The sequence below is a fragment of the Dryobates pubescens genome, chromosome Z (assembly GCF_014839835.1).
Source record: "Dryobates pubescens isolate bDryPub1 chromosome Z, bDryPub1.pri, whole genome shotgun sequence".
Classification (NCBI taxonomy): Eukaryota; Metazoa; Chordata; class Aves; order Piciformes; family Picidae; genus Dryobates; species Dryobates pubescens.
In genome coordinates, this window is record NC_071657.1 from 110,598,423 (window position 1) to 110,613,598 (window position 15,176).

The following is a 15,176-nucleotide window of genomic DNA, read 5'->3' on the forward strand; positions in this document are numbered from 1 at the left end:
CACAATCAGTCAGCAAGCTGGCTGGCACAAATTGAGCCTAATTAAGCCATGGATCTGATGAAATAATCACAGAGATAAATACATTTGTAATAAAAGTGTATACAAAGTTCATAGCAGTAACTTTATTTTGCTGTTAGAACTTACACATAGAAAAGGTATGGGAAAACATTTCATATCAGGTGCACCAAGTCATTCCTACCCTTGGAGGGGTCCGGAAAGATTCCATGACTTCTGCTTTTGATGACAGATGGTTTTGGAGATTGCTGGCTACTCTGTCCAGAATGAGATTTCCCATGATCAATGTTTTCACTCTGTTCTTTCAGAGGGTACCACCGAGGAGTGTTGTCAAGCTGAGAGATGCTGGATAACTCAATCAATACCTACGAATAAATCGAAGTACAAAGTATGGACTGTGTCTGATCTATTCATGATTGTGCTCAACAAAAGAGCCTACAGGTGTGCAAGTTGTAATCAAATATAAGAAGGGTATAAGGCTGTACACTGACAGATTCAGAACTCTCTGACTTCACCTGATATAAACCAGCTGTGATCCCAAACACATTTTTATTATCATATTGATGTGTATGAACTAAGGTCTTCTCAATAGGACCTCAGTAAAGACTACAAGCTTAGACCAAACTCATATATCCTGATGACTCCATCAAGGTATACCAAGATGGCTACATGATAGTTTAAAGGGCAGCTTCAAATCTAGGCCGAAAAGGCACCTCATCACTCTGCCTCTATATAGACATATTCTGATAACAGAATTGGGCAGTGTTCCATCCTTTTTGTCAGTGTTAGAAAGGAGACAAATACTTTGATATTTGTTTTTAGCAAGGTCTTCAATAATGTGTGTGACTGGTTCTTACCCATTTAAAAAAAAACCCAATACACACATATGCAGAATTTGTAACAAAAAGAAACAAATAGGGATGCCTTTGTACTTCACTAAAATAACAGTGAATCACTATAAATCAGTAAATCCCCTGGTGTGGGTTTTGGTCATAGCTTTGGGGATGACTCGCAAGACAGCATGGTTCAGATTGTTCCCAATAGGAAGTATAAGCTGGGGGCTGTGCTTTTTAGAAGAGGGTTCACATTACATGGATGTGAACCACGATGTGCTTCTTGCCTTCAGGGACATGCAAGTGGTGCTGGCCCCATTCGAGCAAGTCCTTAGAATACAATTTGGATAAATCATATGTGAAGTTTTGGTGCAAGAATTCCCTGTAATCTTTATCCTGAAATACACTGAATAGTCTTTTCTGTTCCTTTTATATATATATATATATAAAGAACTGATTTAATATTTAAATCTGAATTATTTAATTAAAAAAAAAATGTAGTTTCAGAGGTTGAAAATACTGGAAGCCAAAAGTTTAAATCTTCCTGTAGAAGCAGCTACTGGAGCATCCATTTTCTAAATGTCATAAATAATGATGTAAATAAAGCCCAGCATTTGGACAAACATGCTGAACTCAACAAGAAGACTGATGTGGTATGCAGGAAATAAGCAATCATGCAGATCCTTCCTATCTATTTATTTTAGTAATTGTTCAAAGAGTGACACTGATTGCTCAGTTTTCTGGTTACACAAAGGGGAACTGGAGATGAACTGAGTGCCTTTTTTAATGAAATTCAGACGCAAAATAAGCAGAGATAATCTGAGTTACTCTGTATATGAGATATCAACTTTCTTTGGCTTCTGTTTCTAATTATAACCCTCTTTTGTAATAACATTTTGAACTACTTTTTTGACATTGTTACTGCTGGTAAGTCTGTACTACGTGAGCATATGTTTGTTTAGATACTTTTAAAAGATCATGATCACTTATGTCACACTATTAATTACAAGATTTTGCTGTTACTCATCCTTTGGTAATGATATTACTATTTCACCATTTGAAAAATGAAATCTTGATCACCAAGACCAAATTACTCACATTAGCAGATACTTGTGCATGTGCTAAATATGGCTTGTTGGCAGTGTTTAATTCTCTAATCCTTTACTAAAACTGATACCTTCTCAGCCTTCCTATGTTATGTTAGAACCAAAGATTACCAGTCATAACAGGAATTGCCTATTCAGTCACTATGAAGGCTGTTAGTATCTCAAGCTAAAAAAAAAATAAATCTTATTTTTCAGTGAATTAACCTTGTGTTGAGTCCTAAATGAAATTGCCCACAGTTCAGCAAGGTAAAGGGAGGGCACATCTCATGTGAATGAAAGAACTCATGACCATTTGTTATCAAGTCAGCAGTAAAACTGTGATGTAAAATAGATTTTACTTAACACACACACCCCCCCCCACACACCATACCTTGAAATAAAATAGTCTCCAAATATGACCATACTGTTAATCAGCTTTCTAACTAGTCAGAATTAGAGAGGAAGAAGACACTCACTTCACCAAGGAAGTCATTGGAGGAGAATCTATCATAATCCCAGACAGTCACTTCCAGTGTTTTCTTTTTCAGCTGCAATTTAAGTCAGAAGATAGTTAACTCCATTGTTATCAGATCAAGCCTTTATGGTGGTTTCTACTTATTATCTCCATCTTGTACCCTTTTTTCATAGTGACAGCCAACTTTTGTCCTCCCATCAACCCTGATCTCAAAAAAATAATTTAGAGCTATTATTTGTTATCAAGACAAATAGGCTTGTACTTGGCCCTATTTTAGGGATTTCCATAAGTTGTTTTTGACAGAATGTTTGTCCACAAGATTCAAACTGATTTTTAGAGCACCATTTTTGTATTTCTTCAGTTTTTCTCATTGTCAGGTCTCAGTTGTATGAACACAGACATCTGCATAAAGTGTATTTGAATGTGAATTTCAAATGTATTATTTAAAACACACTATTTACACAATCTTATCTGTGAAGATCAGGCTTTACTCCCCATATTTTAGTGTAGTCAGTGGTCCAGATATGTAGGAGAAGTTATACTGGTAGGCATTAATGACAGCCATCAGAAGCCATTGCTTGCAGACCTTGTTAAGCCTGATAGCTGTGTCAACCACTCTTACAGGCTACAGTAACAAAAAAAAAAAAAATCTTTTTATATGACAAGACAGAATAAGACAGAGAAGCTGTTGACCAAAGCAGTTGACCTTATTGAAAAGATTGAAGTGTGCTATTCCAGGCATCTCTGAAGACAGTTGGGGAGAGGATTGAATACTGGTGGTATATTCTGGGGCAAAAGGCTATCAGCTGTCTGGAGAGGAAATAATAAATGTGTGTGGCTTGAAGGAGAAAGGACAAAAATCCTGGGGGTATGGGATGTCTGTGAAGTCAGGCTGAGAAGTCACAAGTGAGGAATTTGTTGGACATGATAAGAAAACCAGAACTTTTCACACACTTGAACAAAAGAGGTCAGAACCAGAAATCTTATGTGATAATTGAGGTAATTGTCACAGATTCATACAGTTCTTAATAACTTTAAATCGCCTGTAAATAATAATTTCATCATCTCATTATTATGTATTTGGAATATCTTCTGCTCCCACCTAACTTCAGAAAAATGAGCAACTATGTCAAACCAATATCTTTGAAAAGCAAGTTAAAATCAGCTTTAAATCAGCACAGAAAGGGGAATTGCTAGTTTCAGCATCATCTCTGTACTCTTCAAGCAGGCAACAACATGACTCAAAAACTAAGATTTAAAAAAAAATGTTGAGAGTAATTCTTTAATCTTTCTCTGTTTTATTCCTACATAATTAGGCAACATTCTACTTAAACATTATTTTGAAAAAGGCATCATGTAAAAACAAAACAAAAGTTGAACAAAAATATTCTCTTTTGAATATCCTTTACCAAATATTAATAAGGCTGATTTCCTTGACTGAATAAAACTCCTTTACTTTGCTGTTTCAAGGCAATGCCCTCTACAACTACCTGAAAGGTGCTTGTAGCCAGGAAGGGGTTGGTCTCTTCTCTCTAGCAACCAGCACCAGAACAAGGGGACACAGTCTCAAGCTGTGCCAGGGGAAGTTTAAGCTGGAGGTGAGGAGCAAGTTCTTTACCAAGAGAGTCATTCGTCATTGGAATGGGCTGCCCAGGGAGGTGGTGGAGTCACCATCCCTGGAGGTGTTCAAGAGGGGATTGGACGTGGCACTTGGTGCCATGGTCTAGTCATGAGGTCTGTGGTGACAGGTTGGACTCGATGATCTTTGAGGCCTCTTCCAACCTTGATGATACTGTGATACTGTAATATTGAAACCGCAATGTGAAAAATAACCTGAAAAAAGAAGTCAAGCAGCCACTGCTCCATGCTGCTTTTAGCCTCCTGGATGATATAATTTCCTGCTAGATGCTGTGCCAAAGATACATATTTTTACCCTTTAAATAAGAGGAATAGCATAAATACTTTTCAGAAATGTATTGTCTTAATTACTCCTATTTTGGAAGGATGCGTTGCCTTCTTGTTTCAAGCGATGACTGTGCAAGGGCAGAGAAAAAGGATAGGAAAAAAAAATAGGATGAAAACCATAGGGTTTGAAGGACTTTTGGTGGAAAGGGGAAACAGAAAAGATTTCCAAGTAACCGCAACCATACATTCCTAGCTTCTTTGCATTAGTATTAAAATAAAACTGCTGAAAACTTGCAGTACTCAACAGTTCTTTTAGATATCTATTTTAAGCCTCTTAGTTTAATAGAGCTTTTATACAATATTATGACAATGAAAAACCATCAGAAGAACCTTATTAGGCAGTGTGTATGAAACGAGTCTCTAAGAGGAGGAAAATTTGCTTTTCAGAAGTTATATTTATGTACCACTACTGAAAGCAAAGAATGCTCAACGGCTAAGTGATTTTAAAATCAACCACTATATCATTGCAACAAAGTACAGTTCTGCCTTACATCATCCACTTTTAGGTTGGGATGTCAGAAATTCAGATTCCTATCAGGAATTTAACTGACAGCAGTACTGAAATGGGTTGCAGAAACCCACTATCCATCTGACTGGGCTTCTGCAAGTGGGCAATGTACTGACAAGAAAATGAGTGTGTCCCTACAAGAAGGAAAGCAAGTTGTGAACATCATCTGGTTTCTAAGCCTGTTAAGAAAAAACCCTGCTACTAAGCTGAAACTAATTTCAGGCTTTGCACTGGGGGAGGGGAACCAAAAAAACCAACCAACCAAAAACCCCAAAAAACAAACCCACCAAAAAACCAAACACCTAAAAGTGTACTAATGGATGTCAATTCTAGTTAGCTTTAGGCTGCTGTGGAAACCTGACACTTAAAGAAAACAAAGGAATATGCAGAAGAACCAATGTGAATATTTTTTTTCTCTTATGGCAGACATAGCACCACACATAGCGAAGTGTCTGGTTTCTGTTTTAAATGCCTAGAGATCACTGGATGTTGATACGGATAATGTGAATCTATGTAACTGACATATTTGATACATATACCTGGAAAATATCATGAAAGGGTTTGAATGAGGAGAGACACAATTATAATGCAGTTTGGTGTTCTCCTGTGCTGAAAGTAAATTCATAAAGTAGAATCATCATAGAATGGCTTAGTTTGGAAAGGACCTTAGAGATATCTGCTCCAACCTCCTCGCCATGGGCAGGGACACCTCTCAACTAGACCTGGCTGCCCAAGGCCTCATCCAGCCTGGCCTTGAACACTCCTACGGAGGAGGCATCCACAACCTCCCTGGACAGCCTATTTTCAGAAATAATATACACGATCACAGTCAGAGTCAGAATAATTGATGAGTAGAAATGGAGGTGTTTTATTAGCTTGTGTATTATACTTATTTGTGCTTACGTTCACATTTAATATTTTATTTTACTTTATATACTGTTGTACTTCAGTTTGTGGGAAGACAAAAAGTCTTTTTCCACATTATGCAGAAACTTCATTTCTCTCATCCAAGATGCTAAGAAGATAAGAACCCCTAATTGATTCGTAAGAAAGCTTTTCTTACTTTTGGAAATAAGATGTAGGATGTAGGCTGCTACACCACTCAAAGCTTTTGCAAATGTTACTATTTCTACATATACTACTTTCAATTTAAGAATGTGATCTATAGCAAAAGTTATTTAATGAATTATATCCACCGTTTAAGGAAAGACTTTTATTTGCTTTCTGACAACTAAGAAATTGAATCAATACATGAAGGGATCCTACAGAAAGGCTGGAGAGGGACTTTTCTTAAGGATGTCTAGCAATAGGAAAAGGGGGAATGGTGTGAATCTGAGGGAGAGTAGGTTTAGACTGAATCTTAGGAAGAAGTCCTTCAGTACAAGGGTGGTGGGACTTTGGAATAGGTAAACCAGGGAGGTTGTGGATGCCTCCTCCCTGAGGGTGTTTAAAGCCAGGCTGGATGAGGGTTTCCTTGAGCAGCCATGGGGAGGCTGGAGTAGATGATATCTGAGGTCCCTTCCAACATAAGGCATTCTATGATTCTATTTTATAGTTTAAACCAGTGACCTGACCAGCAACAGAACTTACATCTTTTATCATCTTCTTGGATCACTGAAATTATTTCTTTCATGTTCTGAGTAGGTATTTGACTTACATTAGCAATTATTACATATTCATAATGTGTGTACTTGGCCTTCCTCTCACATTGTAATTATGTCTACTTTATTAATAACAAAAACATTAAATTACAAAATAGTCATACTTTGTTTTTTTCCTCCAACTGTTCAAGTAGAATTTGCTACATGATAAAACTAGTCATTCTGACCTTGAAAAAGTCTGTTTCATTTCAAAGAGAGATCTATTTTTTACAATTTGCACTTTAATTTCAACTCAGTTATGAAAGAGAAAATTGAAATGAAAAATTGTACAACCAGCTAAAGTCTAGACAGTGACGCTAAAAGGATTATATTAGGAAATATCTAATAATGCTTATTTGCTGTCAGCAAGTAACCCATGCTTTGATGGAGGGGAAGGAAATGCTTCTGTGAAGAAATTCTACTTAAAAAGACTCATGAATTTATGTTAGGGTGTGACTGCTAACTCTGTATAATTTGGCATATGATGCAGTTTTTCTTGTTTGGAGATCAGAACACTCATGCTCAGCCTATTGTAATTGTCTTATATACATAGTATTGCATGGTGACTGTTTTTCAAATTGTAGAGGGTACTTATCACCAGCATGGAATTATTAAAAAAAATGGCATCAAAGGTATTAGGAGATTCTCTGTCATAAAAAAAATCCCTGTCCAAGAAATCATAGACTAAGATCGTGATGCAATTGAAATCATCTGACAGTCATTGAATGTCTAACACCCTTGTACTCCTAATTAATTCTTTGTGAAATGTCACAGCAGAACCTGAACACAAATTCACAGAATGGTAGGGGTTGGAAGGGACATCTGAATACCATCTAGTCCAACCCCCCTGCTAGAGCAGGATCACCTAGATTTAAATCAAGTAAATTGAAGAGCAGTTCTTAAATGGAAAGATCAGTTTGGAAATATTGCTAAGACTTACCAAATGTTTTCATAAACCCCAGAAGACTAAGGGTTTATACTGCAGCTAGACAAATGTAATTTTTTTCTTTTGCTGATGCTATCACTATCAATCACATCAATGAGCTACCATTTATGCAAGCCTACATGAAACTGCATGCAAAACATAGAATGATAGCAAACCACAACCACTACCTGCAACAGGACACCTCTGAGGTAAAGCTGAGCTACTGTATGTTAAGTTCAGATGAGTAGATTGCATAAGCATACATGCAAGTCACTCTGTGGGAAGGGTTTTACTCCATGCAAAAATCTGTGTTCTTTACGATGAACAAGAAGAATGAATAATGGAAATTAAAATTAGGAAGATAATATTGAGGTCTTAGTGCTGTGTCGGAGAACTATATTAAAAGCACCGGGAAATCTATTCACTAAAGAGTCTGGTTACTCAGCTTTTTAAAGATTAAACAGCCTTGAAAAGTTAAAGTATCAAGAACAAAACACTAAGAAATGCAAAAATATTTAGGAATATGTAAAGATCCATTATTTGATAAAATATACTTCATAATTTGAACAAATGGACTGATCATTTTGTTCATTATGCCTTTTCAAATGACAAAAAGTCCCTTTGAAAGTGAAGTGGAGAAAAGGGGACTCAATTGCTTCATACTGCCTCAGTTAACCCTATCGGTCAGTTAAAGTTAGGATGACATCAAGAAAGAGAAAAACCTTCTACAGACTTCTATCTGAGATAAGAGTTAATGTTTTTGATAACAAGGAAATCAAACATATTCTGATTTTTTTAAGGTGGTTCATATTTCAAGCCCATTGTTGTAAATTGCTGCTAAATCTAAATACCTATCTCCTCATTTTATCAATATTTTTTTGAATAAGAAAATGGCAAGACCTGTGTTTTGTGTGAGATTGTAAGGCTTTTGGAATGAAGAGTTGGCAATGACTTCTGCAGCTGCTTCAGAAACTTATGTCTTAATTTACACCTTGTATTCCATTACATTTTATAAATCGCTACATCTTTAGTTATTATGTGATTATGAGTGCAGTCTCCACAAACCACCATTTTTATGAGTTTAAGACATAAGACAAGAGTATTGATATAGCAAGCTCTGTCACAAGCAAACAAATGCTTCCTAGTTTCCTGTAAACAGGGCAAGATTTTATAGGGGTTCAGAGGCCAGCCAGTAGCAGCACTGCCTTAGCAGTATGCACTACAGAACACACAAACAGTGCAGCAAACTGCACTGAACAGCACCACCAGGCACGCACCTGCTCCACGGAGATGTTCTTATAAATGACAGTCTGATTCCACTCAGGATTCAAGCTTTTCTGTATGTGCTTAGTTCTCCTCTTGTACTCAGCACTGAATTTAAACAAAGGAAGGAAACATCACATTAGAGACCTTCTGTTTCTTTCAGTTCTAATGCAAAAAAAAACAAAAACAACCAACCAAACAAAACCCAAACAAACCCACAAACACCAAAAAAAACCCAACAAAAAGCCCAAACCCAACAAAAAAACCCACCAACACAAAAAAAACCAAACAAACCACAACACCATAGAAAACAACCAAAGCCAACACTCACAACCCAAAAACCAGAAAAAAAAAAACACCTGCATCTTCCATTTCTGCAGCAACTCAGGGGTTACAGGAGGATGACAGCCTTTGGGTTTGTTTTCTTTATTGTACTTTCCTGACATACTCCTTTAAAACATTTTCTGATTCCTCAGTGGACAAGCTCTGCCTACAACTGCTTCAACATAAAGTATCAGTGGGCACATGTACATATGCTTTGTTGTCTCATTGTAGGTGTCAGGCTCTGATTATGCACTGAAGCAGTAATACATTGGTTTCTTTTCCAAGACCATCCTCCAATAAGCACTTTGAAGTAGCATAAATCCATTATATTTCTGTGTTACAGTTTCTCATTATAGGATTCTCATCTCACAAGAATCTTTAATGAATGCCATGGGGTAACTAATATCCTGCTAATGATAGAAACGCTAATTTCTTATTGATCCCGCTCCCTACCTATACTTTTAACTGTTGGAAACAAAAGAAGTGTGTGAAGCCTGTGACTGTTTTTATCAATAGACATGAATTAAGAGATTGCATAATCTGTTTTTTAAAAAGGGCTGGTAGTGCTTTCTATTGCACTTTGCATTTTCTGAGTATGGAGAAAGCAATATGCCTTAACCAGAGTGTGGATTCATTTCGCTCTGTGAGTCTTGATGTCAGATTTGCTTCCATTCCTATTTTAATTTAAGTTTTAATGGACATCTTGAAAGAGCTGATTAGGAGAACATGAGAATCTTGTAACACTTTGAAACCCCAACAAGATACAAGGTAAAGAATCTTGTTTTGCCAGTCTGTAAGTCAACTTCTCTTTGTTTTCTGTTCAAAGCTCCCATACATTAAAAGAATTTTATGCTTTATCTATTAATAATTTTGATATCCCCAGGACCTGTGTCTACCCTTTTAAACTCTCTTATAGATCCTCTACATTAATTTTTGGTAGTGTGCTGTTGAGAATAGAGTTTTGAGTTATGTTTCCAGTTCCAGAACCAACTAAGCAGTCATGATTCCTATAAGTAAAAATTAAACTTTCTTTACTGTAAATAGCCATTTATGCCCCATCCTCTTTAATATCTTCATTGATGATCTGGATGAGGGGATTGAGATAGTCATTAGTAAATTTGCAGATGACACCAAGTTGGGAGCAGATGTTGGTCAGTTAGAGGAACAGATGGGCAGCGTCCAATGGCATGGCATTTAACATGTCCAAGTGCCGGGTGCTGCATTTTGGCCATGGCAACCCCATGCAGAGCTACAGTCTGGGGTTGGAGTGGCTGGAGATCTCCCAAACAGAGAGGGACCTGGGGGTGCTGATTGACACCCACCTAAACATGAGCCAGCAGTGTGCCCAGGTGGCCAGGAAGGCCAATGGCATCCTGACCTGCATTAGGAGTAGTGTGGCCAGCAGGAGCAGGGAAGTCATTGTGCACCTGTACTCTGCATTGGTTAGGCCACACCTTGAGTACTGTGTCCAGTCCTGGGTCCTTCAGTTTAGGAAGGACATCGAGACACTTGAACGTGTCCAGAAAAGGGCAACAAGGCTGGTGAGAGGCCTTGAGCACAAGCCCTATGAGGAGAGGCTGAGGGAGCTGGGATTGTTTAGTGTGGAGAAGAGGAGGTTCAGGGGAGACCTCATTGCTCTCTACAACTACCTGAAAGGTGGTTGTAGCCAGGAAGGGGTTGGTCTCTTCTCTCTAGCAACCAGCACCAGAACAAGAGGACACAGTCTCAAGCTGCACCAGGGGAAGTTTAGGCTCAAGGTGAGGAGAAAGTTCTTCACCAAGAGAGTCATTCGTCATTGGAATGGGTTGCTCAGGGAAGTGGTGGAGTCACCATCCCTGCAGGGGTTCAAGAGGGGATTGGACATGGCACTTAGTGCCATGCTCTAGTCATGAGGTCTGTGGTGACAGGTCGGACTCGACGATCTTTGAGGTCTCTTCCAACCTTAGTGATACTGTGATACTGTGATATGGTCAAGCAGCTTTAAAGCCAGCTGGTCAATTATTTAGAATTCTATCTAGCTTTAGTGTCCATGCACTGTAAGGTAGGGAGAAAAAAAAAATTCCATCTCATTTCCAAACAGTGCCTGTTTCTCATTGCCACAACAACATTCAAAACCTTGACAGAGGTTCACAGTTAATTATTTTGCAACTTTCAGTGGGTGAGAATAAGGTTTTAGATATCTCTGGACTAGTTTCTTCCAGACTTCAAAAGGAATTTAACTATCGTCAGAGCTTGTCCCTAGAATATTACCTAGAAATGGAATTAATCAGAGGATAAAGAGTAAAACCATGCTTCAATTTCCTGCCATCAAAACTCAAGTGAAATCTATAGTTCAGTGCACAGGCTTACCATATCATGCATGCATTAAAAAAAAAAAAAGAAAGAAAAACACTCTAAGACAGCACACCCTACCTTGCATTTTGGACAACCATGACTTGTCTGCATACCCAACATTGAGAGAGTTAAGAACAGAGGAAGCAGTGTAAGAGAAAAGGAGAACAAAGATGAAAGAAAATATGTGAATAAAGGGTAGTTTCTACTATCACAATAAAAAGAAATAGAGGCATGAGGAAGAATAAGAAGGAATGAATTTCAGATTAAAGATATTCAGTAGCAATTCAAGTTTAGGCTCTCAGAAATGGCTTTGGCACTTTTGAGAATCTTCATTGTCATTATTCCCTAAAGCCCCAAATTACATGTAAAACTGTAATATTGCTATATCTTGAAATGCTGAACCCAAACAAAACTAAAATTCAAATTCTTCTTAGCTTGACAGCAAGTTTGAACCTATACATGGAGCTGACTTAGACCTCTGCAGGATGAATGTCTTTCTAGTTCAAAGTCTTATTTCTGCATCAATGAATGTACCTGCAAAATTCGAAGTAAGATTTATTTGACAAGTATTTTACAAGACCCAAAGGTGCATTAAAAAGAATCTCCAGATTTAAAAGCAGTTCCCATTATATTCAGTAATAGTTTTGGGCTTGGTGCCACTGAAAAATACTGAATAGTGTATAGCTGGATTTAGCAGGCAACAAAAGCATCCACATGCCTTTAGCAGTATCATTCTTGAACTTTTAGCAGCGCTTGCCTATATGCCAAATGCTCAACTGTGACCTGAGCACTCACTTTTCCGTTGCTTTGAATAGAGCAGAAATACAGATTTTCAGCTGCATGGTCCTACTCTATGAGTCTTTTAGGGTGAGTGTGATTACACAAGTAGGAAAGTTTACAGGAATTTGTCTTTGCAGTCTAAGGTCTCATCCATCAGCTGAGTTTTAAGTTTATCTATTGTGTCGCTGAAGTCAGCAGGATTATTGCAACCATGTATATTGTGCGTACACATTCTGTATTCTGCAACGTTAGGGAACAGAAGAGAGTTATATCATTGCTTATACTGATAAATGTCTTTTAAGGGAAACACTAATGAGATATTTGTGATTTTGGAATCTAAAAAATTAATCAATGGTCTGTGAAAAAGTCATTAGATACGAAATTACCAGAGTTTCTAAACCCACTTCTTAGCTCTTAAAAAAAAGTGCTCTGTCTTATATTTCTCACCTTTGATATTATACTGCAACCTTAAATTTATCTCAGATACTGTAATTCTGGATTTTCATACATCTGTCCCAAATTCAGAAGTATTCATGTTCTCCTTGGAATATGATTTGACTCTTCATTAACAATCCACCATTTTTTCCTGGTGTTGCACATGGATTTTCGATAGCAATAACTCTCAGTTCTGTTTCTTAGTGGCAAGCAGCAAACCCAAATCAAAAGAAGGTTCAGGTTAACATTTCTCCTACACTTACCCTCTCCCTGGAAGAAGATAAACTTTAACAAAAGGGTCTGAATAGCCATTGTTGTCTCTAGGAGCAAGGTTTCTTGCCTGAAGGATGTGGATGATAAGGTTGCCAAGGTGTTTGTCATAGTTGATTTGAAGCTAAGGAATACATTAAAACACCATAAGATTATTTATTACTTTTGCTTCCTAAATGATTCAATAACTCTCCTAAATTCTTTGAATAAAATTAGGTTTAGACCTTTATTTTAGCTGGAAATAAACACATTTTAGAAATTTCAGTCTCTCCTGACTAAAATGAGATTGGATCTTGTAACAAGTTTTGCTTTCAAAATCTGTCAGAATTGGTAAAACAAAAGAAAACAAAACAACCAACTGAAAAATTAACAAAAAAGAAACACTCACATTTGTCTATTTAAATCAGGGAAAAGCAGAGGAAATTTGAACCCTTGTTATTATTCTGACCAATAGCCAGTTTATTAATTACCTGGAGCCCCAGCCCAGGAAGGATCTTCTGGTAAGACCCTTAGTACTTGTATATGAGAGAGGAATTAATTAAGGAAAATGAAGACAGTAATCTCTGGGAAAGTAGGCTTAATTTATTCTGCTGCTTCCCATTCATTTTATTTATTTATTTATTTATTTATTTTTAATCTAGAGTCAAGTCAGTTTACATAAGACAGAACCACAAACCTGGCATTGTTTGGAAACAAATACACTGCATTATGAGAAACCCACGGCAATCTTTCCTTAGATGTAGAGTCTGTGAATTTCTGAAGTAAACCACAATATGTGCCCAAATATTAAAGATGAGAATGAATTTCACTATGCTTTTAGCCTCTTCAGGAACAACAACATTTTCTATTCTTCTGTTTGTATTTTGTAAGCCAACATTAAGGACAGAAGCAAAAATCAAGCACTGATTTACCATTCATGACATTTCAAGGGGCTGATGTTGAATAAGAAATCACTTAATTGAGAATTTTTCTACAAACATTCATCAGTAAAACGCAGTCAGTAGTAACAATTGACAAAGTAAAAGCTACGTATTTACCTGAATTTCTCCAGTGATTGGATGGGAAGCAGACTTGGTAGTTTCCGTGGGCTGCCAGATTAAAATACATAAATAAATACATAGGCACACACTCATAAATATACACATATTTATTGCAAGTAGATCTTCAGAGTTATTTTATTTAACAGGTTTTGTTTCTACTGCTGTACTGCCACATATTTTAATAAAAACACTTAATTATCTGCAATTTGTAATCTAAAAATTAATAGTTATGTTATCACAATAGCACAGCAAGTCCAGACCAGGAATCAAACAACTTGAACACCAAAGGCTTTACAGTCTGAGCAGACTGGGCACACAGGGAACCACGGTGAGAAAAAACATTAACCCTGTCTAAGGAAAACAAATGTTGCAAAAATAAGCCAAATACCATGTCAAGTAAAACACAGCCATATTTCTATTGAAGGGCAAAGGTTGCACTAGTTTAAATTGAATTTAGATGAAAGTGGGCAGAAATAGTGGAAAGAATGTTGCTAAAACTGAGTGATGTGGATTTCACAATTGCATGCCATCCCATACAATATTTTTTGCTTTATTCTGTGTTTCTGATAATAAATTCAGCTATACCATTTCATCTTCAAACTCCTCCACACACTTTCCATTACATGAAATTTACATATTCTGTCCTCTCCTTTATAATGCTGTATAACTGTGCTGTTTCCTATCTGTTCTCTATCATTGAGCTTCTCTAGGTCGCTGACAAGAGCAATAAAATCCTGTCTTTTTTCCCCCTTTTCTTCCCTCCTGTTTCTTAGTAGTTGGAAAATAATATTACCACTTGCTTCAAATCCTGGATTCTCAAAAAGATATTCTTCTGCTAAATGGTGGTGCCCTTGGGCTACCCTGGACCTACCTCTAATCTGCAAGCCATCAGTCAAGCATGAAAGCTCTGTCTGGGTCAGTAGCAGGATTTGTATATCTTTGCATTTTCTCCACATCTGCTTCCTTGGTTGTGGTAGCAGAAAACAAAGGATGCAAACAAGGGCCACTTACTGTTTTCTGAAGACTAACCTTGAAGTCATCTTTCCCTATTTTTCCAGACATGACCCTAACACACCATTCTGTATACTTAGGGGTTTTTTAATTTCTGACAAGTGTAAAACTCACCTGCTTCTTTTGTGCTGCCCTTCCCTCCAAAAAAAGCCCAAAACAAGCCCAAAAACCCTTAGAAATTTTCTTGGGCTAGGATGCTGGATGTTAATGCCTTTAAATTAGACTAATGAAGAGTTCACATCTGCTGGGGCAAAGCACAATTTAAGATCTCAC

General features: G+C 37.2%; 1 protein-coding gene across 1 annotated transcript in view; it reads right to left on the bottom strand.

Annotated features, from left to right (window-relative positions):
• PCLO (piccolo presynaptic cytomatrix protein) overlaps positions 1-15,176 on the bottom strand; it is a 325,623-nt gene that overhangs the window by 48,328 nt on the left and 262,119 nt on the right. The window contains exons 14-19 of the mRNA XM_054178010.1: positions 13,890-13,940; positions 12,846-12,976; positions 11,446-11,472; positions 8,724-8,817; positions 2,410-2,481; positions 200-380 (exon numbers count right to left, since the gene is read on the bottom strand). Of these exons, the coding sequence (XP_054033985.1) occupies positions 200-380; positions 2,410-2,481; positions 8,724-8,817; positions 11,446-11,472; positions 12,846-12,976; positions 13,890-13,940 (556 nt within the window). The remainder of the gene's footprint in view (positions 1-199; positions 381-2,409; positions 2,482-8,723; positions 8,818-11,445; positions 11,473-12,845; positions 12,977-13,889; positions 13,941-15,176) is intronic.